At 48.6% G+C, this 26,662-nt stretch overlaps 1 protein-coding gene across 2 annotated transcripts; it reads left to right on the forward strand.

Annotated features, from left to right (window-relative positions):
* The first annotated feature begins 223 nt into the window (after nucleotides 1–223).
* LOC132517051 (organic cation/carnitine transporter 2) lies at nucleotides 224–25,760 on the forward strand. 2 transcript variants are annotated; one of them, XM_060143554.1, is made up of 10 exons: nucleotides 224–660; nucleotides 7,742–7,845; nucleotides 14,591–14,745; nucleotides 15,721–15,892; nucleotides 17,087–17,213; nucleotides 18,952–19,052; nucleotides 20,662–20,876; nucleotides 22,423–22,605; nucleotides 23,837–23,972; nucleotides 24,324–25,760. In XM_060143554.1, exons 1-10 carry the CDS (start codon nucleotides 268–270, stop codon nucleotides 24,409–24,411), a joined length of 1,674 nt encoding a protein of 557 aa, XP_059999537.1. In that variant the 5' UTR covers nucleotides 224–267; the 3' UTR covers nucleotides 24,412–25,760. The 2 variants fall into 2 exon arrangements, with proteins under 2 accessions (XP_059999537.1, XP_059999538.1); XM_060143555.1 differs by lacking the exon at nucleotides 23,837–23,972.
* Nucleotides 25,761–26,662: the final 902 nt, after the last annotated feature.

Genomic DNA, 26,662 nt, shown 5'->3' on the forward strand with positions numbered 1-26,662 from the left:
TAGAAGCTCAGGCCCAGAGCCCGCCCCGGCCTTGCGCACTATGTAAGGCCGGTCGCTTCGGCGGGGCTGCAGCGGCGACGCCAGGAGTTTGCGATCTCGTTCAATCGGCGGGCCGTTCACTGGTCCGACTCTCGCTCGGTCGCGCAGTGGGAGCCCACAGCGCACGCGCACGCGCACGCGCACGCCGCCCCGCGCCCCGCCCCGCCCCCGCGCGCCGCCGCGTCCTCCGACCCCCGGCCGCGCGCCGCGCGGGCAACTGAGGGCGCAATGCGGGACTACGACGAGGTGACCGCCTTCCTGGGCGAGTGGGGCCCTTTCCAGCGCCTCATCTTCTTTTTGCTCAGCGCCAGCATCGTCCCCAACGGCTTCAACGGTCTGTCGTCCGTGTTCCTGTCGGCGACCCCGGAGCACCACTGTCGGGTGCCGGACACAGCGAACCTGAGCAGCGTGTGGCGCAACCACAGCCTCCCGCTGCAGCTGCAGGACGGCCGCGAGGTGCCTCACAGGTGCCGCCGCTACCGGCTCGCGACGATCGTCAACTTCTCGGCGCTCGGGCTGGAGCCGGGGCGCGACGTGGACCTGGAGCAGCTGGAGCAAGAGGGCTGCCTGGATGGCTGGGAGTTCAACCGGGACATCTACCTGTCCACCATCGTGACCGAGGTGGGTAACAGATCCGCGTCCGGGGCCTGGGACCGGGGAGTAGGCAGGACCTTAACAGTCTTAAAGGTCGTGCACTCCACCCGCCAAGGTGAGCGCTGGATGCTGTCACTCCCTCTCCGCGACTCACTACACACTGGCGATGGTCATCGTCCAGCCAGGTGGCTCCGGAGAACTTTTCGTGGTGACTTCCAGAGAGATCATGGACATCGCAGCACGGGTGTCAGGCTGGCCGCCCATCCTGTTAGCTATCTTAGAGAGGAAGCCAAGAAGGCCCTGGCGACTCTAAGATTCTGAGTAGTCAGAGACTTTAGATGGGGGTGGGAGTGCTGAGAACTAGAGCTAGAGCTTGGGCCAAGGAGCTGTCACCATTTTTCCTCCAGCCTTTTGGCATCTATTCAGAGAGAGGGGAAATGCCCCTCTACTTTCTCAAACTTTTTAAGTTAAAGGAAGCATGGCTATAAAACTGTCTCTTGCTCCTTTTCCCAGTTACTCCTTCCCCACCCACCTTCACCCCTAAATGACTGTCTGGTCATTTCCCGTAAAGAATTGCTTACCTTTTGCTCAGGGTTAGTTACTAGCCTTTAAGGATTCATGCATCTGAAGATCCATTCAGGGTGACTTGTTGACCTGGTATGTTTTAGGGTATTCTAAGGAAATGTCATTAGCCAGATTTAGTTAAAGCATACAACCTTAGTTCATAGGAAGCAGGGGGAAAACCTTTCTCATGCCCCAGCCCCTTGGATTTTCCTTTTGGGTGGCCTTGTCTGTCCCCTGGTGACCTTGCAATCATTAAAGCTGGATGTATGATGTGATGTTTATTGATGCACGTGGATGTGCTTTGCATCATACTCCGACACTGGCACTCTAACTCCCTGTAGTCTCAGCAGAACTGAGCAAGCAGGACACTGAAAAGAGCACTCCTTTATAGGCTCCAGGGTGCCCGGGTTCACTGAGTGTCAGGATCAGGGGTTCAAGGATTAGGGAAGGCTTCTTGGAGGAGGAGGCTTCTCAGTGAGTCTGGTGTATAGAGCTCAGCAGATGCAAAGTCTGGAACAGCAAGAAACAACCTGGCCGGAGGGCAGAGTTCACAGAGAAGAGGCTGAAGGGCAGGGTGCACAGGTCCTGGTATGGCAGCAAACCCCGCTTGAGCCTGAAAGGGGCTTACAAGGGTTCTGGAGACCCTGTGTGTGTTGCTTCTGGGGGTTGTCACCCTTCAGGGGAGTTTGAGTGCTGCCCCAACAGACGTGTGTGTGTGTGTGTGTGTGTGTGTGTGTGTGTGTGTGTTGTTTTTTGTATGTTTGGACATTTGATGTCCCCAGCATCTGTGCCTCCTTACTCCACATGTATGTAGTAGGAGTAAGAGAAGAGCCCCACTGGGATCTCTGAGCAAGTGACATCATTCCAGTGTCCTCAGGCATTGTTACTTGAGAAAAGAGGTACTGATTGGAGGTAGCTGACTGTGACTTGTGGCTGACAAGTTCATGGAGTATGAAAACTTCCAGTCATCACAAATCCTTGGTCCTAGCCTCGCAAGTGAGTCTGTCACCCTTCTGGAAGCCAGTCTGTCACCCTTCTGGAGGCCAAGCATTGTGAAAGTAGAGGCTGTTCCTCAGACTGCAGGGAGAGAACACAGAGGGGAAGCCACAGTCCATGACTCAGAAGTCCCTGCAAATTCTGCTTCTGGCTGCCTGTGGAAGAAAAGGCAGTGAAGTCAGAAGTAGCTCATGGCATTTCTTAGGATTTTTCCCTAACCCCTGTGGTCCCCAACTTACTCTAGTCATTTGCTCTTTCTTTGCTGCCCCCATCATGCCTTCGGCTGAGAGTGGTGATGGCACTGATGAGCTCCCAAAGGCCAACTGTTCCAGAAGGGTCCTTGAGCTATGTTGCTGCCAATGTCAGCCTTTCCTCTTATATATTTAGCCTATTTCTTTAGCTGTCTTAACAGTTTTGTAAGAGCTATGTGCCCTTTCACCTACTTTCAGGTTGTCAGTCTTTGCAGGGAGGCAAGATTAATATATTACTTAGCCCTTTGTTAGAGGATGCTGGAATGCCAGACTTTAAGTTCAAGGCTGCTTGTTCTCTTCTGGTGAACAGTCACTGTTGGAAGCTGTTGCATTAACATTCTGAGAGCTCCTTTTTTCGAAGGCCCATTTTCTTTCAACCTGGACCTGGCCTGCTGACCGTTGCAGCTTGTCCTGTGCCTGCTAAATGTCTGCAAGACTGCCCTTTGCCCCAAATCATAGAAGTGTTTGTAAGTACACTGGTATTGAATTCCTATGCATGTTTTTTTTTTTTTTTTTTTTTGGCGGTATGTGGGCCTCCCACTGCTGCGGCCTCTCCCGCTGCGGAGCACAGGCTCCGGACACGCAGGCCCAGCGGCCATGGCTCACGGGCTCAGCCGCTCCGCGGCACGCGGGATCCTCCCGGACCGGGGCACGAACCCGCGCCCCCCGCATCGGCAGGCGGACTCCCAACCACTGCACCACCAGGGAAGCCCCCTATTCATGTTTTTCAGCAGAAAATGAAAACCTCAGGTCTCCTGTTTGATTTTTTTCTTTGTTGGGGTTAATGTGTGCACATGTAGTACTAAACTTTGTGGTAGACTTAACATCTCTGTATCTCCTGCAAGTCCTAACATTGATGCTGGATACAGATTGGGTACTCAGGAAAATTTTTATTGAATGGATTAATGAATAATTTTGAAATCTCTAAAGTGTGAAAACTGAAGAAGAAAAGGACAAGTTTAACTTATAGAAGGGAAACTTTGTGGTGGTTGAAAGGCACTGACTGGAATATTTTAAAGTAAATGTAATCCCCCACTCCACAAACTGGGGCTTGCCCCTGCGTGGATCTGCAACAAGGCATTGGGACTGGCAGAAAGAAGGGGACGCTATTTATGAGGTGAGAAAGGTGGTTCTCCCATGTTTCAGGAATAGTTTGGTGGTCCGTGTGCTTCTAGGCTAGCCCCTTCTCTAGCCCTTCAGTCACCCCTGGAGTGCTGGGGAATCAGCCACCCCACTGTGCAGTGCTGCTCCAATACCTGAGTGTTTCTTGGCCCAGGACTGCCTCCTTCTCGGGGAACCTGGTTGATTTCTCAGGCTACCTGGGTCTGAGACACCTGCTTTTTGGTGTCTCCATAGCACAGCCTGTGGCCGGAAAGGTTCTTTTAGAAACTTCTAACTCTTCTGGCACCCATGACGTGGGGTCTCTTCAGCCAAAACCCAGCAGTCCTCTGCGTCCCCTTGCTCCTTGCCAGCCTCTGCTTCCCAGAAGCCCCCTGCGCTGACCCTTCACAACACTTTTACTCCCTGTTGTCCTAGAGAACCTCTTTTTCTGGACCAGCTTTTCCATCAGCCTTATGTGCGTGTAGTCTTGGAAAATAGGAGAGACCCCACTGTTATCTCCACGTTCACCTGAAGAAAAAGCCACATCAACCTGGGAGGCAGGCCCCGGGCTGACTCTGGGGTGGGGAGACCAAAAAGACCTGGAGACTGTGCCTCACTGGTATTCCTTTGCTGACTTCCCTCACTCTAGGAAAGCGCAGACCCTTTTCCCTGCCTTTGCAGCTCATGGCAAGCCACTTGCTGGGTCCCTGAAGGGCCCTGTGTGTGTGCAGTCACAACAGACCCATCTGGCCATGAGTGGGCAGATTGATTGTCTCTCTAGCTAGCTGAGAACCGACATCCTGGGTCAAAGTTCTGACAGTTGTCACAGAGAAGGTGTGAGAGAGAAAGGAAAATAATCTGTTCTAGAGAATGAAGCTCAGGGTTCATCTGGGCTTTGGGCAGCCAAGCCCAAGGACTAAACCCAAGGGATAATATGGTTCGGAAGGTTGACTGTCCTTTTATCCATCTATTCACTCACTCACATAGGTACCAAACAGCTACCGAGCCTCTCTTCTGCAGGGCACTGCCAGGCTTTGTAGAGGATATGGTAGCAAATTCTTTTTCTTCTTCTTCTCCTTGCCCTGACAGCCTTGGGGCAAGGATTCGCCGTTAATTGCAGCAGGAGGCAGAATGAAATGTGTGTAGAATACATGGCATTCAGTAACAGGTAGTGCTTACCAGTGTGTTTGACCGTTGATGCGGTCAGCCTAGGTACATCTCTGGGAAGAGCTTCTGCCCTGTGGGCACAGGCCCTATCTCTTTTTTCTTCCAGCCAACTCACAGGTAAGGACATTTAGTCCCAGGGAACTACATCACCTCTCTACTTCCCATAACTGAGAAGTAGCACCAATTACATACTGCATACAAGAGACACAATTTCTCTTTCTTCTTAAAAATTTTAACAGCTTTATTGAGGTATAAATGGTATAAAACAAACTGTACATAACTAAAGTATATAGTTGGAAAAGCTCTGAGATATAGATACAGATATAGATATAGATATAGATATACACACATACACATATATATCCATGAAGACACCACCACTAGAAAGGCACATTTCTGACCAGGAAGGGTGGCAAGTCTAGGCTCCTTGCAAGGGTTACTCCCAGATGTTTTCAGTTTGCGCCTGCTTTCATAGCTAACCCAGCTGAGGGGTAAGGATACTAGACTCATGACCTAAATCTTAAACCTACACATTTAGTTCTAAGGTTGATCCCTGTTATCATCAGCCAGTATAGCCCATCCTTCGTACCAAGTGGCAGCGTCAGTGAGCTGGTCTGTAGCTGCTTTAGTCGCAGCTGCCAAGCCAGGAGTTCAGTATAGAGATACTACATTCCTCTATAAACACAACAAGCCCGGGGTACATAGCCTGGACTCTATGGGCTTCTCATCGCCCCCTGCTCCACCTGCCGCCCGCTTAAGGAGGAGTCAGGCCAAGTCCAAGAGCCCACTGCACTCCATCTGGTGGTTGACAGGTAAGTGGATGGGTTGGCTGGGTGGGACCTAGCCTGTGCCTGCCCTTCTGTTCATTTTTTGAGACCTGTTATCTTTCCTGACCCTACTCACAGGCCCCTTGTGGCCAGGAGGAAAGAAGTGTTAACCCATGCTTGCTTTTGGAGGGCCCAAAGCCAGGCTGTGAGAATTGTTGAGAAATGTCAGTAGTGGATAGAGAGCCCAGTTGGACCAAGTGGTGGTGGTGAGGCTGCAGGAGCCGGAGAGATGCTCTGGGGACCTATTCCAAGATGAGCACTACAGTCACCTTGTCTCCTGCAGAGCATAGTCTGACCTGGTTCCAGGTGGCACCTGGCCTTGCCAGTCCAGAAGTCCCTAGAAGCCTATACTGGGAGACCTGGCATGGGGAGGGGGTGGGGCTCCACCCCAGAACTCACTGCAGAAGCCCATGTGGGTTTCTAGTCTAGCACAGCCATATCAGTCCCCAACCCTCACGAGAGACCTATTGAGAAGCAGCTACTGACTCTATTCATTTTTTTTATTTCTGTCGCTACAAAAGTAGCGCATGCTAGGTGGGAATAGATCACATCATATTCAAGAGCAGCAATAGGCATAGTCTGGTCTTGAAGCTCCGCCTAACACCCCCAGAGGCTAGCACCCCATCACCAAGTCCCTCAGCTCTGACTCCCGTGCTACTCCCATCCTGACTTCGGCAGCCCTGTCTGGATGGGGGCTGCCCTAGGAGCACTCACCCTCCTAGAAGGGAGGTGGTATCTGGGTGCTGGCATGGCTGAGGCTGCAGAGGTGGGAAGGCTGCCATAGCCTGAGTGATTGGGCCTTGGTGCTCCTTGCTTGTCTTCTGCTAGTCTGGCCTTCTTCTAGATTTAGGAGTTGGTAACCCCCAACTCTTCCTGGAGTGGGGATCACCACCCCATTCTCAGTCCATCCAACGTGCATGCTTGTTCCAGAGTGGAGAGCCAGGTATGTGGCTCTTATCATCAGCTGCAGGGGTTCTTTGTGTCCACCCTAAGGGCTGCCCTCTGACCCCCTCTGAGGTGCCTGGAGGCACTGTGCACATACTGCCCAGCAGGGCCAAAAAGCAGACTTGCTTTTCCCTCTGACCCTGGCCTGGAAGAGATGCTTTATTCTTGGAAGCCGCACACTTCCTGGGAGCCAGCAGGCCCCATGGAGGGCAGGCCTGCAGCCTGGTGCCAGGCAAGCCAGGGTCTAAATTCCCTAGAAGGCGGCCTTCTTGGTTACTACTGAGCACCACCTCTCTGTTGCGGGAAACATTTTTCTGGGGACCACCAAGCTTCCTATTTTGGTTTTTCTTCCTTCTTTTGGCCCTTGTTAGGCTGGAGCAACCTAATGTCTGAGTGTTCAGGTGCTTCCCCATGCCCATAGACCTCTTTCCGTGCTAACTAGAGATGGAACTCTACACTGGGTACTGGGAACCTCAAGCACTGTAGCCTGTTCCCCCCCCCACCCCCATCACTGTTTCACAAATGGGGAAATTGAGGCACAATGAGGGGAAAAATCTTGTCTGAGGTTGGGTAACTAGTTAACAGTAGAGTAGAAGCTAAAACCCAGCTTCTTGGCTGCCAGCTCAGAGCTCTTGGCTGTAATTGGGCCTAGTGTTGGCACAGCATCAGGGATCCCAGCTCTAAATGTCAGCAGAAGGACCCAGGGGTCACTGGCCCAGAGTTGAAGCCTGAGCAGAGCTGAAGGAACAGATCCAGATGGTGCATACCAGGCCCTCTGGCCTCAGTCCCTCACTGGAAGCCTTGACCCTTAGAGCTGCAGAGCCCTGCTCCAGAACCACTCCTATGCCACCCCTGCCAATGACCTGAACCCCACTGAAAGGGTGCCCTGCCCCACCCACAGCCCCAGCCTCAGCCCAGGTCCTTAGAAGCGACCGTGAAAGGCCTCGCCTCCTCCTGGGTTGGCACATGGGCAGAGTACTTGCTCCCAGCCGGTCTCCCTGTCTCAAATTGGTAGCAAAACAATGAGGCTTAGAGCTGTGAAAAACAGGATGGTCAGTCTCCCTGTGAGGGGAAACCTGCTCTTTGCCTTGCTCTCCGACGAGCCATTGCCTGCCTCAGTGAGCTCACACACCCTTACAGTAATGGAAACAGAGCATGCAGGGATGCAGGATGTTCTGATTTCATTTTCCAAGAAGCCTTACATTTAAAACATTTTTAAAAAGAAGTGAGTGATACATCCCTTTGCTCCTCTTTCAGTGGAACCTGGTGTGTGAGGACGACTGGAAGGCCCCGCTCACGGTCTCCTTGTTTTTCGGGGGTGTGCTGGTGGGCTCCCTCATTTCGGGGCAGCTCTCAGACAGGTAAGGTGGGTGTCTACTCCTGCAGCTGCAAGGCACCTCAGCACAGAGCAAGGTAGTGTTCTCTCAGCCCAGGGCTGTGTGTTTTAAAAAGGCGAAGGCACATCTATAGTATAGACTCCAGACCAAGTAAAGAGAGCCAGCAACCTCCTCTCACTAATGCTTGCTGAGTGAAACAACCTCAGCCGAGTGTACACATGATCCAGTTGACCAGGAAATATGCCACAACTTACTTCTGCACTGCCTGCTCGCCTTCCCTAGGTGAGCGTAACTCTTTGGCATCTTCAAGCTTAGGAGAGGGAGACACCACACACACGCATGTCAGCTGTGTTGTAGATCATAGGGCATTCCATAGGTGGCTGCCTCTGTGTTCCCCAAACCATTGCTCTTTCCTCAAGGTGAGAAGTCTCACTAGCCAACGGCAGTGTGATGGGCAGAACTCTTATGTCCACAGGGCTGATTCCCTTTATCTAACAGGCTTGTGGTTATGGCATTTCTCAGCAATCAGGAAGTGTGCTGTTTTGACCCATAAGCAGGTTATTTGTGTAATTCCAAGGCTCTTACCTCAAAGTCCATGGCTTAGGGAGTTCATCTCCTCTGGAAATCCCATACAGAATTTTGGAGATTGTATGTGAGCATTTTTCTGGGGAAAACAGTTCCATAGTTTCCGTGGTGTTCTCAGAGGGGTTTATTATGTTGTGTCTTGTTACCCCAGAGCTTCAGGGTCTGTGAGCGAAGCCCATGGCAAGAAGAGCAGCCTTCAGCAAGGTCCTTGGCCACGCTGGGTCACCCAGTGGAGAGGAGTCCCAGCATCGTCCCAGCAGGGGGAGTCTCTAATAGAGAAGTTCAGGGTGAGAATGTCATCCTGCCTTAAGACTACAGCCATTTTATCCTGCAGCAGACAGGCAAAGTGATGTTTTGGCATGTTTGCATCTATGGATTAATGTCGTTACTTGAGAAGTCTTTCCTCATAAGAAATATGTGCATTTCTCACTAGATTTGTCTTTTCCAGAGTGTCATCTAGGGATTTTTAAAAGGGACAAATTCCTACAGTCACCAATGAGCATTAAAGAGTTAAGTAGGCTGTGACCACTGACTGATGATTCTAGATGAGCCTGAGACACTTACCCCTTTAGGGGAAAGGCCTTTGCTTCCCCAGACCCTTAACTTAGCAGCAAGCATCAGCTGATTACTTATATTTATTTAATAAACACAGAGCATCTAATATGTGCCATTCACTCTTATGAGCACTGTATACCAAGTGAAAAGAAACAACAAATAATTTAATCTTCATAACCCTATGATGTGGGAAGCATTATTATTTTCAGTTTATAGATGGGAAAAATGAAGCCCAGAGGAATTAAATGACTTGCCCAGAGTCACACAGCTGGCAAGTGGCAGAGCTAGGATTCGGGCCCAGAGTCCTGATCCTCTGTTTTGTGTGGACTACTGTTCCAGGTGCCTGCTCTTCTAGAACTTGCTTTCTAGAAAGGCAGAATGTATTAAAGAATTGAGGGAAGTACTTGTTATCCTTTGTGGTGGTAAGTGATATAGCGGAGAAGTACAGGGTGCTCAGAGAGGGTCTGACAGAGGAGACCTGAGACGGTGAAGCATTGAAGCATGTGCTGGGGGTTGAAAGATGAGTAGAAATTAGCTAGCTAAAGGGGTGAAGAGAGGAAAGAGTGTTCTGGGCAAGAGAGCCAAGAGTACTTAAGCCTAGACTCAAGCGAAGGCATAGCACACTTTAGGAACTGGAAGAAAGTGTTGGTGGGGGGTGGGGGGTGGGGGTGCGGAGAGTGGTATAGAGACAAAGCAGCGAGGCAGGCTGAGGCCCAAGCAGAAGAGCAGGCCGGGCTTAGCAGATGACAGGAGTCTGGGCTTTTGTCACAGAGCAGTGGGCAGCTTTTAAGAGTGTGACATCATCAGATTTGCATTTTTACAAAGTTGTTCGATAGCTTTGTGGAGAAAGGATTGAAAGGAAGCAAGGAGGATTGTGGAAAGACCAATTAAGAGGTTATCACAATCCTTTATGCAGGAAATGAAGGTGGCTTGGACTAGGCTGAGGGCGGTAGACATGGGGAGGAGTGGTAGGAGGTAAAACCAACAGGACTTGGCTATGAGTTGGACATGGGAAGTGAGGGGAGGGAGACTTCTGGCCTGCACAGCCGCGTCAATGACGATACCCTTCTCTAAGACAAAGCACTCTGGAAGGGGACCATGTTTGTAGGAGAAGATGTTGAGTTCAATTTGAACATACTGAATTTGGGGTAACTATGAGACTTAGAGGTCTCATAGGAGGAATGGAGTATGGAGTTGGATGTATGGATAGGGTGCTCCGTGAGAGGTTTGGGCTGGAGAAACACGTTCGGGAATTGTCAGTTGATAGAACCCTCATCAAAGCCCCGTAAGTGGATGAGATTGCCTGGGAACAGTGTAGAGTGAGAGGAGGGCGTGCCCTGGACGGAGCTTAAAGGCCCTCCCAGAGGGGTAGTGGGAATCCCCCTCTCACAGGGTTGGGTGGCAGCTGAGACTCAGAGGAATTACCTTCATGTGAAAGACTAGGAGGAGGTACCCCAGTTACAGAGTTGAAGCTCAGTGCATTTTTCTGGTCAGCTGTGTCACGGGATAGGGAGATCTTTGTGGGCTGGCCTCAGAGCCGTGTAATACCACGATTACCTGAGGAAAGTATTTAAGTTCCCAAAGATCTGCTCCTGAGGAAACCGTAGAAACAAAGTTGGTGTGTATGTTGAGGACCACCTTAGTCTTCAGAAGGGCTAGTACAGGGTTTCTCAAACCTTTAAACATTTTCTTGCCAGCAGACTTCATCTTTTAAATAGAATCGTTTAAGTTCAGTCAATGAAATAGCTAAAAATGTGGCTGTTCTGGCTGCAGCACCTACCTTCAGCTCCCTACACCACCCCTCAAGCTTGTCTGCACCCCCTTGGAAGGCCTAGGGCTCTGTGGGATGGACAGTTTACTCCTAAGTGAGCCAATTCAAAAACCTAAGCCAGGGCTTCCCTGGTGGCGCAGTGGTTGAGAGTCCGCCTGCCGATGCGGAGGACACGGGTTCGTGCCCCGGTCCGGGAGGATCCCATGTGCCGTGGAGCGGCTGGGCCTGTGAGCCATGGCCGCTGGGCTTGTGCGTCCGGAGTCTGTGCTCCGCAATGGGAGAGGCCACAACAGTGAGAGGCCCACGTACCGCAAAAAAAAAAAAAAAAAAAAACCTAAGCCAAACAGATTACCTAACGGCAGTGGATTCATGCCCTCCAGAGTTGTCTAGAATATCAGGTTTTTATATAGGACTCCTTGTTGGAATATGAATAAACCAAAAAGTCAAAAGCAATTAAAATAATCCTGGGCTGTCAAAGCATTTTATCTGACGTCATTGAGTTACCTCTATGTGCAGAAATAGAAGGGAGGCACAACTCTGGGAAGAAGTAGCTGATATTTCCTATTTTTGTAGGCATGTGTATGTTTGACCTTTTGTTGACAGACTTTAAAAGTGAGCATTTCTTACAAATTGAAACTACAACGAGGTACCACCTCACACCGGTCAGAATGGCCATCTTAAAAAGTCTACAAATAACAAGTGCTGGAGAGGGTGTGGAGAAAAGGGAACCCTCCTACGCTGTTGGTGGGAATGTAAGTTGGTGCAGCCACTATGGAAAACAGTATGGAGATTCCTGAGAAAACTAAAAATAGAGTTACCATATGATCCAGCAATCCTACTCCTGGGCATATACTTGGACAAAACCATAATTCAAAAAGATACGTGTCCCCCTATGTTCATAGCAGCACTATTCACAGTAGCCAAGACATGGAAACAGCCTAAATATCCATCGACAGATGAATGGATAAAGATGTGGCACACATATACAATGGAATACTACTCAGCCATGAAAAAGGACGAAATAATGCCATTTGCAGCAACATGCATACAACTAGAGATTATCATGCAAAGTGAATTAAGTAGAAAGAGAAAGACAAAAACCATATGATATCACTTAACGTGGAATCTAAAATATGGCACAAATGAACCTGTCTAAGAAACAGACTCACAGACAAAGAGAACAGATTTGTTGTTGCCAAGGGCGAGGAGGGGAGGGAGAGAGATAGACTGGGAGTTTAGGGTCAGTAGATACAAACTATTCCATTTAGAATGGATAAACAACAAGGTCCTACTATATAGCACAGGGAACTATATCCAATCTCCTGGGATAAACCATAATGGAAAAGAATATAAAAAAAGAATGTCTATATGTGTATAACTGACTCACTTTGCTATACAGCAGAAATTAGCACAACATTGTAAATCAACTCTACTTCAATTTAAAAAAACAGAGAAAAAAATGTTAGTGGCTATCAGAGAATGCAGCTGATTTTTATTTTCTTCTCTGTGCTTTTCTATATTTTACAAATGTACAATTTATGCATAAATATCAAAGAATAAAAATAGACAAATATTTCTTAAAAAAAACGTGAGTGTTTTCTGGCCCCAACCCTGGATTGCCAAGGACTATAGCAATGTAAGGGCTTCCTGAGTCTTCCTCTTCCCTACTATCCAGAGAGCCCTTGGGAAGGGAAAGCAGGGTAGGAAGGACCCTCCCCTTGGTTGGTGTGCAGGGCACTGTTGTTACAGGACAATGCAGGGGAGCCTCCTTTTAGGTCAGGTTTGCTCAACCTCAGCACTGTTGACATTTTGAGCCAGGGACTGCTTTGTTGTGGGGGACTATCCTGGGCATTTTCGGATGTTTAGAACATCTCTGGCCTCTATCTACTAGACGCCAATATCATCAAAACAACAAAACCCTGTTGTAATGGGAAGAAGCAGCAAACTCTTTACCGTGGCTGAAGATCTTGTGCAGTCTGGCTCCTGCCACCCTCTACTGAACAGCTGCCCTTCGTGTTCACCATGCCCCTCTAGCCACAGTTGCACATGCTCTTCTCACAGTCACAGTGAAGAATTCCCCCCCCCGCCCCCCTCAGCCGCGTGCCGTGGCCTTCCTTGACCACGCAGGCGGCCTCCTCAGGGTCCCCAGTTTACATTACCCTGGTTCCATGTTCCTATCAGAAATTGGTAAATAAAAGATGACACCATATGATTAATATTGGCCTTCCCCACTGTACTGTGAATATCGTTGAAAGCTTGGTCCCTCTCCCCTACTCCCCCTTGTCAACAACTTCTTTTCCTTTGGGTCTGGTCTCAGTGCCCCATAATCAGGGAGACCTTCCCTGAATGCCCACATCCCCAGCCCCTACCTCCAGTCCAGGATAGGTTCCTCTGTTGTGTCCCTTGTGGGCCAGGATGCTGTTCCTTCAGTGCTCTTGTTCCAGTGTGTAATTGTACAGTCAGCAGTGTTGTTGTTCGATTAAAATATGATTACTGTCTGTCTCACCAACTGTAGACTATAAGCTCCTTGAGGGCAGAATCAGTGTCTTTTTTTAATTCAAATACATCCGTAATGACTAGTATATAATAGATGTTCAAATAAATATTCATTGAATGAAAATAGGTGTCTGCTAGCCCTGGGCAGACTTATGCTGAATCTGCTAGGTTGAATGAACTAGGTTGACTTGTTCCTCCTTGTTGTGTCACTGTCTTTAAAAGCAAACAAATCCCAAAAAACCAACATTTTTTAAAATTTGAAAATGAACACAGGTACAGAAACCACACAGAACAAATGAGGCTTAATGAATTATTCCAGGGAAATAACCATATAAATACCACCAAGTCAAGAAATAGAACTTTGCTGGCCACCCAGAAGCCCCATCCATCTGTCCCATCCCAAAGACAACAGCTTCCCTCCCCTATAAGTAAACACTAGCCTGACTTTTATAATAATCACTTCCCTGTGGGTTTTTTGTAGTTTTATCGTCCAAATGTACATCCTTAAACACAAGTTTAGTCTTGCCCACTTAAAAATTTTTGTATGTCTTTTAGTCTACTTTAACCTATGGATTCTCCATCCTTTTCTTTGCCTGGGCTGTTCTACCTGTAGAATTTCCCCGTTTGAATTTTGCTAACTGTATGCTTATGGTACAATTGAGCATATTCCTCTTTTCCCTGCATTTCTTGCAAATTGCAGCTGGATCTAGAGACTTCATCAGATTCAGATTCAGCCCCTTTGTAAAGACTATAGGAGTCATGCGATGTTCAAGTGTCTCTCTTTATGATGTTAGCAGTCATTGAAACACAACGCCCATATCTCTTCATTCATCGGGGGTTGTAAAATGATGATGTTCTAGTTTTATCACTTTGGTTTCATTTAATAGTTGGAATACTTCTATGAAATGATACTCTCCCTCATCTGTTATTGGTAACTGTTCGCCATAGTTTACATAGAAAAGTCAGGACAAATGTTTTCCCCTTTATTTACCAGTTTTCATTTATAATGAATTGTTTCTCCATCATCCTCCAAAGTAAACCAGCTCTTTTAAAAAAATAATAAATGATGAATGTATGAATTTAAGTATAATGAATGTGTGTCAATCCCTTGTAATCACTGTCTTAATTCTGGCACTGCCTTTTGGGCAACCCTGGTGCCCAGGCTGCACATTGGTCCTGGTGAGTGGGGAGGGGAGTAACAGCATAGGGACTGAGAGGCCAGGATTGCACCTGCACCAGCTGCCCTGGCAGCAGTGTCCGCGACCCCTCCCTGAAATGACTCTGGGGAAAGCCCCTCTTGGTGGGGCCCATTCCTGCTGCCTTCTCCCAGCTGGTTCTCTGTCACTCTCCTTTCCTTCCCAGGTTTGGTCGGAAGAATGTGCTGTTTGTGACAATGGGCATGCAGACTGGCTTCAGCTTCCTGCAGATCTTCTCGAAGAACTTTGAGATGTTTGCCATGCTGTTTTTCCTTGTAGGCATGGGCCAGATCTCCAACTACGTGGCAGCATTTGTCCTGGGTATGGCCATCAATTTGGAGTCGAGTACTTGATCCTGTGTTTCACCATCATCCCACCACCCGCTTTCTGGAGACAGCTGTGATGCCCCTCCAAGGGAAGTGGTCTCTGGCAACACCGACCAGGGATTCTTGATGAATCCAATTAGTAGTCAGGGAAACTGAGTCTGCCAAGTGCCTAGCCTTGTGTCCCCAGCAGCCCAATAGCCTGACTGATTTCCAGTTCTTTTCTGGCCCCCGAGGTGTGGCACCTTGGTCTCATTAGTACTCGATGGTCATTTAGCCGGAATCCACCTAAGATCTTAAAAATAGGACTTGCCTCTGCCCAGGGCTGGGGTAGCTAAGGAAACAGGGAGGCATGACATGAGGAGCAAGGGCCATGATTGGCAGGCTCACCAAGGAAGAAAACTGCCTCTTCTGCAAAACATAGTGGCCAGTGAAATCGACTGGCAAGAATGAATTGATAGGAGTGGGCTTTAGTCACATGACCTTCAGGGTTTTAATTGAGTCCACACTGCAGGGCTTTGGCCTGCTCTCACTGAAAAGTTGCCAGTCTCACTGTTCAGAGGCATCTAACTCTAGCTTATTGGTCTTTGGGTTTCTTGGGTTGATTGTTAAAAGGATTATTTGTTTCTCTTCACAGTTGATAAAATATTTTTCCTTAAAGCGTAATAGTCAGCATGTGTGGCCTTAATAGTGACTTCCCCTTTAATGAATCTCCTTCTTCAGTGAGGCCTCACGTGGCTTTAGCATAGGGCTTCAGGAAGTGATGACAGTTTCATGAGAGAACTGTCGCCGTGAGGCCACAAGGAGGCACCCGCAGCAGGTGGTCAGAATCCCATCCCTCCCTAGGGCTTGGAAGCTTCAAGATAATTCTGCCTGCTTTCTTATCTGTATGTTGAAAATTACACACAAGAAGATTAATAAGGAAATAACCGGAATTAAGATACTAACATGACTCCTCCCTTGTTTTGAACAGGAACAGAAATTCTTGGCAAGTCAGTTCGTATTATATTCTCTACGTTAGGCGTGTGCATATTTTATGCATTTGGCTACATGCTGCTGCCGCTATTTGCTCACTTCATCAGAGACTGGCGGATGCTTCTGCTGGCGCTGACGGTGCCGGGGGTGCTGTGCTTCCCACTGTGGTGGTGAGTGTGTGGCCCTGTGCCCGGTGGTGCCCACCAGCAGGATGTCTTCTATCTGGCCTTCACTAGGGGGCAGCAGCAACCCACAAATCCCCATTTGGGCTCACAGAGACAGAAAATTTAAAGTCTTTATAAGGTGTTTCAGAATGTTTTTCCATACTCAGAAAAGCCAAAAACAAAACAGCCCCAAGACATGAACAGACTTGTTCTCAGCCCTGTGCTGGGTTGATTGGAGTGCAAGGAGAGGAAAGAGCAGTAGCTGTGAGACGATAGAGTTTAGCATAAGCTCCAGGAAGCTATCAGACTGCAGGACAAGACAGCTTAGGCCCTGGCTCTGGTTGTATGTTGCCGCACCCTCGTGCCAGAGGCACCGGGAGAAGAGGGAGCCCATTGTGCGAGTCCTCAGGGTAGCTGGATGGAGGAAACCAGGCTCCATCTGAGCCTCCAAGATAGAGGTTGGACAGGCAGAGAGGAGACCGTTCCATATGGAGAAAGAGAACACAGCCGAGGGGCTGAGGCGAGAATCGCCCCTTGCAGGTGGGGATGGTGAGATCACGGGTCCACCTGGATGTGAGAGCATTGCAGAGCATAGTAGGAGAAGATACAGAGCAGAGATGGTACAGCTGAGTCCTAGTTATGACCTAAGGGCAGGGGCTACCTCGTGAGGTAGAAAATAAGATCCATAAAGTCTCAAAACACCTAAGTGCCTTATGGAGAGTCAATTGGATGAATCAAGGCGGGGCAGGGGGAGGGGGGAGAGTGAGGAAAAACTAGAGGCTATAAGAGGCCAGTGCAAAAGCTGCTGTGGATGCCAGGCACAAGCAAGGGAGTTCGGCAGGGTAAGGGTCTGGGCCGGGCTCAGCCCATGACAGAAGCCAAGCTTCAGGAGCCCATTTTGCACCTGTGTACTTAGTGTCCAGCAGGTGGCACCACCACTCTTCAGAAATGGAGGTGGCCAGCCAGGGGAGGAATCCCATCATGGTGTGTCGGCCCCTCTAAATTTTGTGTACTCCAGTGAAATCAGAAGCTCGCACTTACTGGCTCTAGTATGGTGCACCTCTTAGCTTCTGGTTTGGAAACACCAAACATCCCTCAAACCTAGCTCTGGTTTTGAAACCCCCTTTCCCACCTCCACTTATGCTCCACCTGGTCTGTGGGACGGGAAGGCCTCAGTGAGATTGCTCCTTGTACTTCCAGGTTCATCCCTGAGTCCCCCCGATGGCTCATGTCTCAAGGCCGATTTAAAGAGGCAGAGGTGATCATCCGCAGGGCTGCCAAAATCAATGGGATCATTGCGCCCTCAACCATCTTTGACTCAAGTGAGGTGAGCACCATGCCGGAGCTGGTGGGAGGGCCTCCGTGACCATGATTTTAGGGTAGGACCACACAGCCCTGAAGCCCTCCCTTCACACGGGAGCCCAGCTCTCCCCCGCCCAAGCCCCAGCTGCCCCCAAGGCAGGTCCTGTTAAAATTCAGAAGTTGAGAAGGTGCCAACTGCGTAAACTCCTTCACCTTTCCGTGGAGTTTAGGTTTTCATACTTTATATAATTATTTTCTAAGTGATCATACAGTCGAACCATTACTTTTAATAATAAAAACTCTTTATGAGTTAACAGGTCTTTCATGAAATTGGCATTTTGGGAAATCATTGTTTCTTATACCTTAGGTTGTTTCTCATCTTCAAAAATAATACAAGTACCTAAAGTATGAAGCAAAAATAGATTTGGAGTTAGAAATGTCCTGTCTCCTTCCGCCCACCAACGGGGAGTTGTTGATTATCGTCTTGGAGCCAGGTCCTTTTTGATATCCGCCCTCCCCCTACCCCACCCCTCTCTGCAAACCCTGTTCTCACGCGCCATGAGTAATTTCCTGGCTCTGCCTGATTCCTGGGTCTTGCTTCTCCTTCCTGTTCCCTCTCTTTCCACCTCCTCTGCAGCAAGCGGTTTTCCTCAGTCTCATGCCTCTGAGAAGAGGTTAGAAATTGTCATTGCTGGCTGATGGGGTTCTGGAGTGTGTCCCTGCTCTGACAGGAAGACAAGGTCCTGGCTGTGAGAACAGCCACCAGCAGTCAGTCATACCGCAGTGCGCAAAGGCATGCAGATGCAGACTTGGGGCTTGGGAAAGAGAGACTGGTTATTATAGGCAGCAAAGAAGCTGCTGGCCACTGACAGCCCTGCCGGCCTCATGGTTAAGCGGTGGCCCAGCACCAAATCCCACTCAGCACATCCTAGGAAGGACTCTGGTGCACAAAAGCTCAGGGAGGGGTAGGTGGCAGGGAGGGTTTTTAAGTGAGGTGGCCTCTGTAGCTTTGCAGAGGTCAGTCTGGATGAAACCGTAAGTCCCACTGGCATCTTTGTGGAAATGAGGGTATTCCAGGGGATCCATTAAGTCAAAAGTTGACCTTGCGTTGAACTGCTAACTCAGGAAAAACAAACTCCAAAACTGGGTTTGCTTAAGAAAGCAACATCAGTGTGTTTAGATGTGTGGTTTATTAATGTCCTTGGCTGTGCCAGATTTCATAGGAAGTTACTCAGAGTGAAGCTGAGGTCGATTTTCCTGTTTTTCTATCTGAAACTTTTTTCCTTGGAAGTAGACCAGTAACTACATGGTATGAGGACTGAAAACATTAATTCTTTTAAAATATAATATCAATAAACTATACACAGCCAGCTTCTCTCTCTGACCCAGAGGGGCTGGGAGCCAGCCTTGGAAAGGAATGCGCAGAGGCCTCCCTGGAATGTGGCCATTGACGGGGCTGGAGGTTTTGCCGGGAGGGGGCAGTCAGCTTGGGCCTCCTCCTTGGCTGCATCGCACCAAGGGCTGGTCACTTACTTTTCCTCCTCATTCTTGTTCACTAATTTGTTACCCACAAGGCCCGGTGAAGCCTTCTGCAGCCCAAGACATAGTCACTATACATACCCTTCTTTTCAAGCAAGAAACATAAAACACTCCCCAACTCGGAGATGCAGAAAGCTAAGATGCCAGGGTTTCAAGTATGTTCTCGGGTCTCTGAGTCTCCAACCTTCTCTCCGTCCCGTACCCTTGTCATGTTGTTCCTGCAGCTACAAGACCTAAGCTCCAAGAAACAGCAGTCTCACAGCATTCTGGATCTGCTCCGAACCCAGAATATCCGGATGGTCACCATCATGTCCATAATTCTGTGGTGCGTAAGTGAGACATACCTAAGGCCTCCAGACAAAGCTTCTGGCAGTGTCTGTCAGGCCTTGCATTTGCAGACATCTCAGATCAGAATTGAAAGCCTGTGTCATCAGAAAGTGGCAGGGATGTGCCTTGCAATAAAAGAAGTGGGCATGTCCCAGTTCTTAACGGAATCTCAGAAGAGGAGAACGAAAACTGTTGTGGGGGCTTTGGGGGGAAGATATGGGATCTTTGGGGATCCCTCCGGGTCAGAAGGCAAATCGCTGTTCACATTGGGTCCCTAGTTTAGTTGTTCCTGTTGCCTGTGCATCAGACAGTGACTGAGGCCTTTAAGAAGTTCTAAGGGAAGACACCGTGTCCTTTCAGTTATAGAGGCTGCTAAGTATGTTCTGGAAATGTGGAAGCAGGACATCCTCCCTCTGGGATGTTTGGAGACTGTCCTGGAGGCAGAGCCATGGCCTACATGTCCTCGTCAGGTTCCTTCTAACGAGGCATTTCACCAAGTGTGTCAGGGAGGGATCTGTGATTTACCAGAGAAAAGGAACACATCCGAGTGCCTAGGTAGCATTTGCTTAGTGGCCAGACCCTTGGGATTACAAGTGACTACCTGAACCTCCGGGGGAGGAAGGCAGACTTCATCTCAGAGTGCTTATTGCTGGAGTCAACAAGCCTTGGCAGCCAGCCACCCATTTCCAAGGAATGGCACGGGATGCCTTAGGGCAGTGCACCGCCCCTGAGTCGGCCTCAAACAAAACCAGCTTTCAGCCTGCACCACAGACCTGCCAGCCTGCGATGAGTCACCCTTCCATGGTTCACCCAGGCACCCCTCCTGCTCTGGATTTCCCAGGGACTCCTGTACATACCCTTTTCCCTGATTGTACCAGCTGTGGTTTCAACCTGCAGATGAGTTAAAAACAGTCTGATTCATCCTGGTCTGGTTTGCCAAAGAGTGTTGACCATCAATAGAGAGAATGCCTACTGGGGACAGGGTCTAGGCCAGGGGCAGCGGGGGGCATGCAGATGGCCCACTGGGAGCTCCCTCTCCTCCCCACGAGTCCGGTGGAGTTGGGGTCACCTGCTTCTGACCAGCCTCTTCCTGGCTGGTCGCCCCAGAGGGTCCGCCAGGGATCTTTCTCTAAATGTTTGACCTAATGATTGTTCCTTATTTTATCTCATCAGTCTTATCACACCCCACTTGCTATCTGCCTCCTTACTCATACGCTAGCTCCTTCTGCAATTGTTGGATTTGGGAGGTTCCGAGAGTAGGGAAATAGGCTTTTGTGGTGCTTTAGCTTAGGATTTTTAAAGCCGAAAGGCAGGTTGGAGTATTTTTGGTTTTTGATTTTTTTTTTCCAACAAAGTGAATCTATCTGAATTATATGTCTTTTTGCTGGAACGCTTTGTTTAGAAAGCTCTGAAAGTGCTCTGACCCAGAAGGTACCCTGGTCTCGGGGGAAGTTATCTTTCTTTCTAAGAAGTAAGACTCAGGGTTAAATCTGCCTCCCTCCTGGTAAGGATAGTTTTGAATTTCCTGCAATAATTATATTTTAAAAGTCCAGGTTGGGAGGCACGTGGATGCCACTTCTCCAGCTATTTTCTGCATTCTGTTTCAGGATGACCATATCAGTGGGCTATTTTGGGCTTTCCCTTGACACTCCTAACTTGCATGGGAATGTCTATTTGAACTGCTTCCTCTCGGCTGTGGTTGAAGTCCCAGCATATGTGTTGGCCTGGCTGCTCCTGCAGCACCTGCCCCGACGCTATTCCATGGCCACCGCCCTCTTCCTGGGTGGCAGCGTTCTTCTCTTCGTGCAGCTGGTGCCCCCAGGTAGGTACCATACATGTCTGCAGTCTGGGATATCCATTGAGTCACTCAGTCTCTACCATACTGTCTCAGCCAATTAATAAAGAGAATAAAATTATGCCATTACAGCTCGCCTGCATATCTGTGTTCTCAGCCCACAAGTCAAGAGAAAGTGTCTCCTGGGACCAGACAGTCATCATGGCCTGGGCTTTGGGGGAGAAGGGAGAGTGACCTTGTGGGGCTGACGGTTGATTGTACTCTCTACCCAAGTTAATGTGTGTGTGTGTGTGTTTTTATTTGCAGAGTGAGGGGGAGGAAAGAGGGCCATCCCCATGTCTTTTTAACCTGGCCCCATCTTAGTCATTTATTCATTCAATAAGTAGCTGTGGAGTGTTTACTGTGGGGGAGGCACTGTGCTCGGGGCTGATGGTGCAGAAGTAAAGGAGTCAGGCAGAGCCCCAGGCCCTCCTGGTGCTCAGACTCCAGTTGAGAAGGCAGACAACAAACAAGTAAATAAAATGCTTGTTATAGTACAGACTGTGTTACCTTTAATAATGACACTGAAGGACAATGGAGAGCTAGTTTATATAGAGTGGTCACAGACAGTGGCCCTAAAGAGGGGAAAGTTGAGCAGAAACAGATGAAACGATGGAGAAACCCATGAGAAAGTCTAGGAGCAGAACATTTCAGGCCGAAAAAGAGCAAAGGCCAAGACCCTGAGGAGGCAATGAGCCTGGCACACTTGGTAAGAGATGAGGAGAGAAAAAAGGGCAGGGCCAGGCCACAGCGTGGCTCTCACAGGCCAGTAGCAGGAGTTTATTTGTAAAACCATCTTGGTATCCCACAGAAGGGTAGGAGGCAGCCCTCTGAAAATTCATAAAACGGTTTATGGATCCTCATGTCCATCATGGTACCGAGAGTTGTCATGGGTTTGGGGACCTCTGGTAATCATTTGTGGGCCCCTGAGGCTGGCAACACTCTGCACAGGAAGAGCACCCACTGCAGCATGGCTGGGAGCCCAGGAATGTATGTAGAGGTTCACACCAGAGCTCAGGGAGACCCACAGGCCACTCACAGCATCTCCTCATTGGCACAGCGAGCAGGAGAGATCCGAGGATCATTCATGAGGGTCTGCTGGTCTGTGAAGTGTTGCATGGAGTGAAAGCGTGAAGTGAGTTATAATTGAACTTCCCATTCATCCACAAATCCTTAGTTAATTCCACAGTGCCTGCAGCATGAGGTTCTGGGGTGCCAGCTGCCCCCTCTGACACACATGTCTTTAATGACTTTTGGACTGGAGAGCAGGTTTCTCTGGGTTATTGAGGGGCTCGCTCACTCTGGTGGTCTTTAGGCTGAGGAGAAGAGCATGTCCTCACACAGCTGCAGGTCCCAGCCTCCTCTCGGTAATCAACTTGGAGGGACATAAGCCCCTTATCCCACAATAGGAAGTTATAGAAACTTTCCTCCCCGACCCTTCCCAGGGAGAAAGTATGTCTGTTTCAGGCAAAAAACTAGTAGCAGTGTGCCTTGGGTTGGTGCCTTCTCCTACTTTCTTCCCTTTGCTCTTCAGACTTGTATTATTTGGCTACCATCCTGGTGATGGTGGGTAAGTTTGGAGTCACTGCTGCCTTCTCCATGGTCTACGTGTACACAGCCGAGCTGTACCCCACAGTGGTCAGGAACATGGGCGTGGGAGTCAGCTCCACGGCATCCCGCCTGGGCAGCATCCTGTCTCCCTACTTCATTTACCTTGGTAAGTCCTGTGGGTCGAGCGCACACAGGAGGGATGGGGTGGAAGCACTGATTGGCTTTAATGCGACCTGGGGATGGCTTGTTAACAGGAAAGCAAGCACACTCAGCAAATGGGATCCATCCAATACTGGATCTATGCCTGGAGAAGGTTCCTGTCTGGGTGTACTGCGGTGGAAGCACTCATGTGGAAAACAACCTATAGACAGCTAGAAATTGACGACAGTTGAGGGTTTTTGTATCTGTTTTAGCCTTCCCAGGCCTTCCATCAGAGAAGGTAATTCCCCTATCCTAAGAAATTGCAGTGTCGTTTAGGGAGCCAGTGTACTAATTGGGGAAATTTCTTCTTGGAATCATAGTTTATAAGGAACAGGAAGGGAAAGATGTCTATTCTAGAGGTCTGATGAACCGAGAATTTCTGTAACTTGAAGCACTTAACACAGCAGTTTTACACTGTGCAAAGATCTGCCTCGTACCATTTTATGTAATAGGGCCCCAGTTTTATCTTTCTCAGAGTTATTTCCTCATGGCAGCTGCTGTCCCCCTGCACATGCCTAGCTGGCACATCTCTGGGGACGGGTGGCACCCACCTTGGGAGTACTCAGACTGCTTTGTGAACATGCTACATAGACCTGACAAGCAGAAACACCTTCTGATCTGGCCTGGAGACAAATCGAGTGGGTTGTGACACATCTGGAGAGGTGGAGGAGTTATTCCTATCCCTGGACACATACCTTGAGTTCCTTGGAAACCCAGCATTAGGAAATAGGGTGTTTTGTGGGTTTTTTTAATTAATTAATTTTTGGCTGCATTGGGTTTTTTTAAATTAATTTGTTGATTAACTTATTTATTTTTGGCTAGAAAATAGGAATAGAGGGACCTCCCTGGTGGTCCACTGCTCCCAGTGCAGGGGGCACAGGTTCGATCCCTGGTCGGGGAACTAAGATCCCGCATGGCACACAGCACGGCCAATAAAAAGGAAATAGGAATAGGAATGGCCCAGGCCCATCCTCCCAGGCTGCACCCATCCCCTGCACCGAGGTGTTGCTGCTCGGTGCCAACTCTGGGTTCTGTGACCTGCCTAGGTGCAAGATTCCAATATGGCAGCTCAGACTGGGAGATGCTGAGGCTGAGAAGGCAGGTGATCCCTGTTAGAGTCCTGGGGACACAAAGGGAGGGAGAGAGACCATGTCAAACTGCACTCCCGGCTTGGGGCTCTGTCTGCTTTGCCACAGGTGCTTACGACCGCTTCCTGCCCTACATTCTCATGGGGAGTCTGACCATCCTGACAGCCATCCTCACCTTGTTCCTCCCAGAGAGCTTCGGCACCCCACTCCCAGACACCATTGACCAGATGCTAAGGGTCAAAGGGTAAGGGGGCCTCCTTCACAAAGTTAATGCACTGGGTCTGGGCCTGGCAGAGAGTTCCCCACGAACTCAGAAACGCCATGGACTAGTTTAGCCATAATAGGATCAGACATGGCCGGGTACTTACAGCCTGTTCTCTCTGGCCAGACCCAGACCACTGGGTCACCATGAACATCTCGACAGCAGTAGCAACTCGGATAGTATAGAGACAAGAAGAAACCTTTCAGAATCTGCTGTATGATATTTTCCCTTTAGTGAGATAACCTCAGCTCTGGGGCATTTTTTGTTTGTTTTGAGACTGGTAGGCATCTTTTTAAGATTTGTTTCTAACATTTGTTTGGCTTGTTCTTCTAGAATAAAATACAGGCAAACTCCAAGCCACACAAGGATGTTAAAAGATGGTGAAGAAAGCCCCACAGTCCTTAAAAACACAGGCTTCTAACACAACCTCCAGTGAGAAGGTAAAGAGGAAAGACCATCTTGTCAGAAGTGGCTTGTGCAGACACTGAGTCCTTCAGTGGCAAAGGTCTTTGCTGTTCATTCTGCGGACGCTGTGTCTGCCTTGCTCACGGATGGATACCCAGACTCAGCTGCATATGGTCCTAGAGCACCACCTTCCCTCCAGGGACACCATGGCTACTGACGGACAACTTTGGGTAAATCCTAACTATTACAGTGATGGACTTGGCACTTCCTAAGACGTTAACTACTCATTAGAACCAGTAGGATTTGGAAGAATATGAATTAAAACTTTACATTTTAATTTCAGACTGCCTGAAAAGGCCCCTGATAGAACTGGGGGTCTAGTTCTCCACCTCCTCACCCTGCCAAAAAATCCTTTCCCTGTTTCCCACTAATGGTGCACTTTAGAGGAAAAGAAATAATTTCACAGGGAGTCTGATTTCTCATACTTTCTCAGTTACAAAGGATATTAAATGGGATTGTTGCTTCCCCAGGGCAGGAGAGCACAAGTCTGGGGAAACCTAGAGGTATTTCATATGGAGAGGACTCAGCAGATACAGAACAGAGACAAGTGCATTAACTTATGAGCTCTTGGACCACTCAGAGTGACTACTGGGTAGACTTGTTTACATCTGGTCAAAGCACTGGTCTTGTGCAGGCCCATAAGAGATTCATCACTGAATCTACTATTCTTGTTTTCCACTACTACGTGAATCAAGTCTCCTAGCTACTATGGTTTCTGATGTATGGTTTGAAGGAAGTATATCAATGAGAAAGAGAGACGAGCGAACTTGTCTCTTCTCCCAAAACTATAATATGGATTTTGATTGTGTTTTGCTTGTTGTTTGTTATTATGTCTTTTTTTCTCCTTAAGTTATTTGCACTTCAGAATAGACTTAGGAAAGGCTGGTTCCTTAGCCTCCTGGTTTGTGTCTTTTGTTTGTTTCAACCCAGAATCACTCTGGCAATGGTCCACAGTTGCCACTTATGCAAGGCCTCACCAGCCTTAGCTACTAGCACTTTTCTGGGTGCCAAAAATGACATCATTGTGTGTGTTCCTTTCATGAAACTCAATCATGGAAAGAAATTACAAAGAAGAAAATTAAGTCGTGTTCACAGTCTTTCAGAGTTGCTCACTTCAGTGGTGTAACATTGGGAGATATTTTGTGTTCAGCGTAAAATTGTCTTCCCTTTTCTGATTATGCTACCATGGTACTTCTAAAGCATATGCTTCACCTGGTTAAAAACAAAAAAGTATTTTTGTGAAAGCTACTGAAGTGCCTTGGGAAATGAAGATGTTTTAATAAATTAAATGATTTTTTAAAATAATAACAACTGCCCACAACTTTTATTTCCACAGTTTGGTGAGCCATGCCACACCACCATATCACTTTTCTCTATATTAGCTTGGGCTAATTCTAACAGTGGTTTATGATTAGTCTCTAAAGCTAAACTTTAATCCCCATGTACTAGAGACCTTCACTCTATTGACTATGGACTGAGGCAGCATTCTTGCACAAGTGTCTTAGCCTGGGTTCCTCAGAAAGCAGAGCCTGAGGCCAGTGCTTCTGCGCAGGTAGGTAATTTATTTGGGAATAAGATTCTAAGGAGCAGAAGTAAAGGATAGGGGGAGGAAACAGGGAAGGAGGGAGACCCAATACCAGGATGCATTATCAGGATGGCCAGCACCAAGGGCACTGTTCCATCCAGCCAGGATTTCTCAGGAGCCTTATGAAATGTATCTCAAAACCGTCTGCACTATGATGAAAGGGGAAAGCATTTACATATTGGCCTTCATTCCCCATTCGTCAAAGGCAGCCCCACAGGTGTCAATTCCCACAGTTCCAGGTTGCACATGGATGAGTCCCAAACAGGTTCTGTCCCCTGGATAGAAAGCAAGAAGTAATGTACTGCAGGCCTGAGGTGAAGCACTGTCAGGCTGCACTTCAGTGAAGCTGGTCAGAGTGTGTGAACTGGTTGCTGCAACAGTGACTTGGAGTAAGCGGTGGGGCTGAGGGGACTGGGGATTGGACGTGGTGCACAAGGTATATATATAATGTGTCACAGGGAGATCTGAGCTAGAATGTGTACAGACATGGGTAAAAAGCTCCAGGGTTGGATAGATAACTCAAAAAACGTGTAGCATAACAAAACGAGCAGCATCAAACTCAGGTGGGGAGGGAAGGAAGCTTGGTTTCTGTAACAGCGTTAACTTCTCTACTCTCCTCACA

This window comes from Lagenorhynchus albirostris, chromosome 3 (genome assembly GCF_949774975.1).
Source record: "Lagenorhynchus albirostris chromosome 3, mLagAlb1.1, whole genome shotgun sequence".
Lineage (NCBI taxonomy): Eukaryota > Metazoa > Chordata > Mammalia > Artiodactyla > Delphinidae > Lagenorhynchus > Lagenorhynchus albirostris.

Bases quoted from the DNA above. Each gene is read 5' to 3' on its own strand.
- LOC132517051 (XM_060143554.1), top strand. From the start codon at position 268: ATGCGGGACTACGACGAGGTGACCGCCTTCCTGGGCGAGTGGGGCCCT. The intron at 19,053-20,661 runs GTGCGTAAGTGA...ATTCTGTTTCAG, and splicing joins ATCATGTCCATAATTCTGTG to GATGACCATATCAGTGGGCT. The intron at 22,606-23,836 runs GTAAGTCCTGTG...GCTTTGCCACAG, and splicing joins TCCCTACTTCATTTACCTTG to GTGCTTACGACCGCTTCCTG.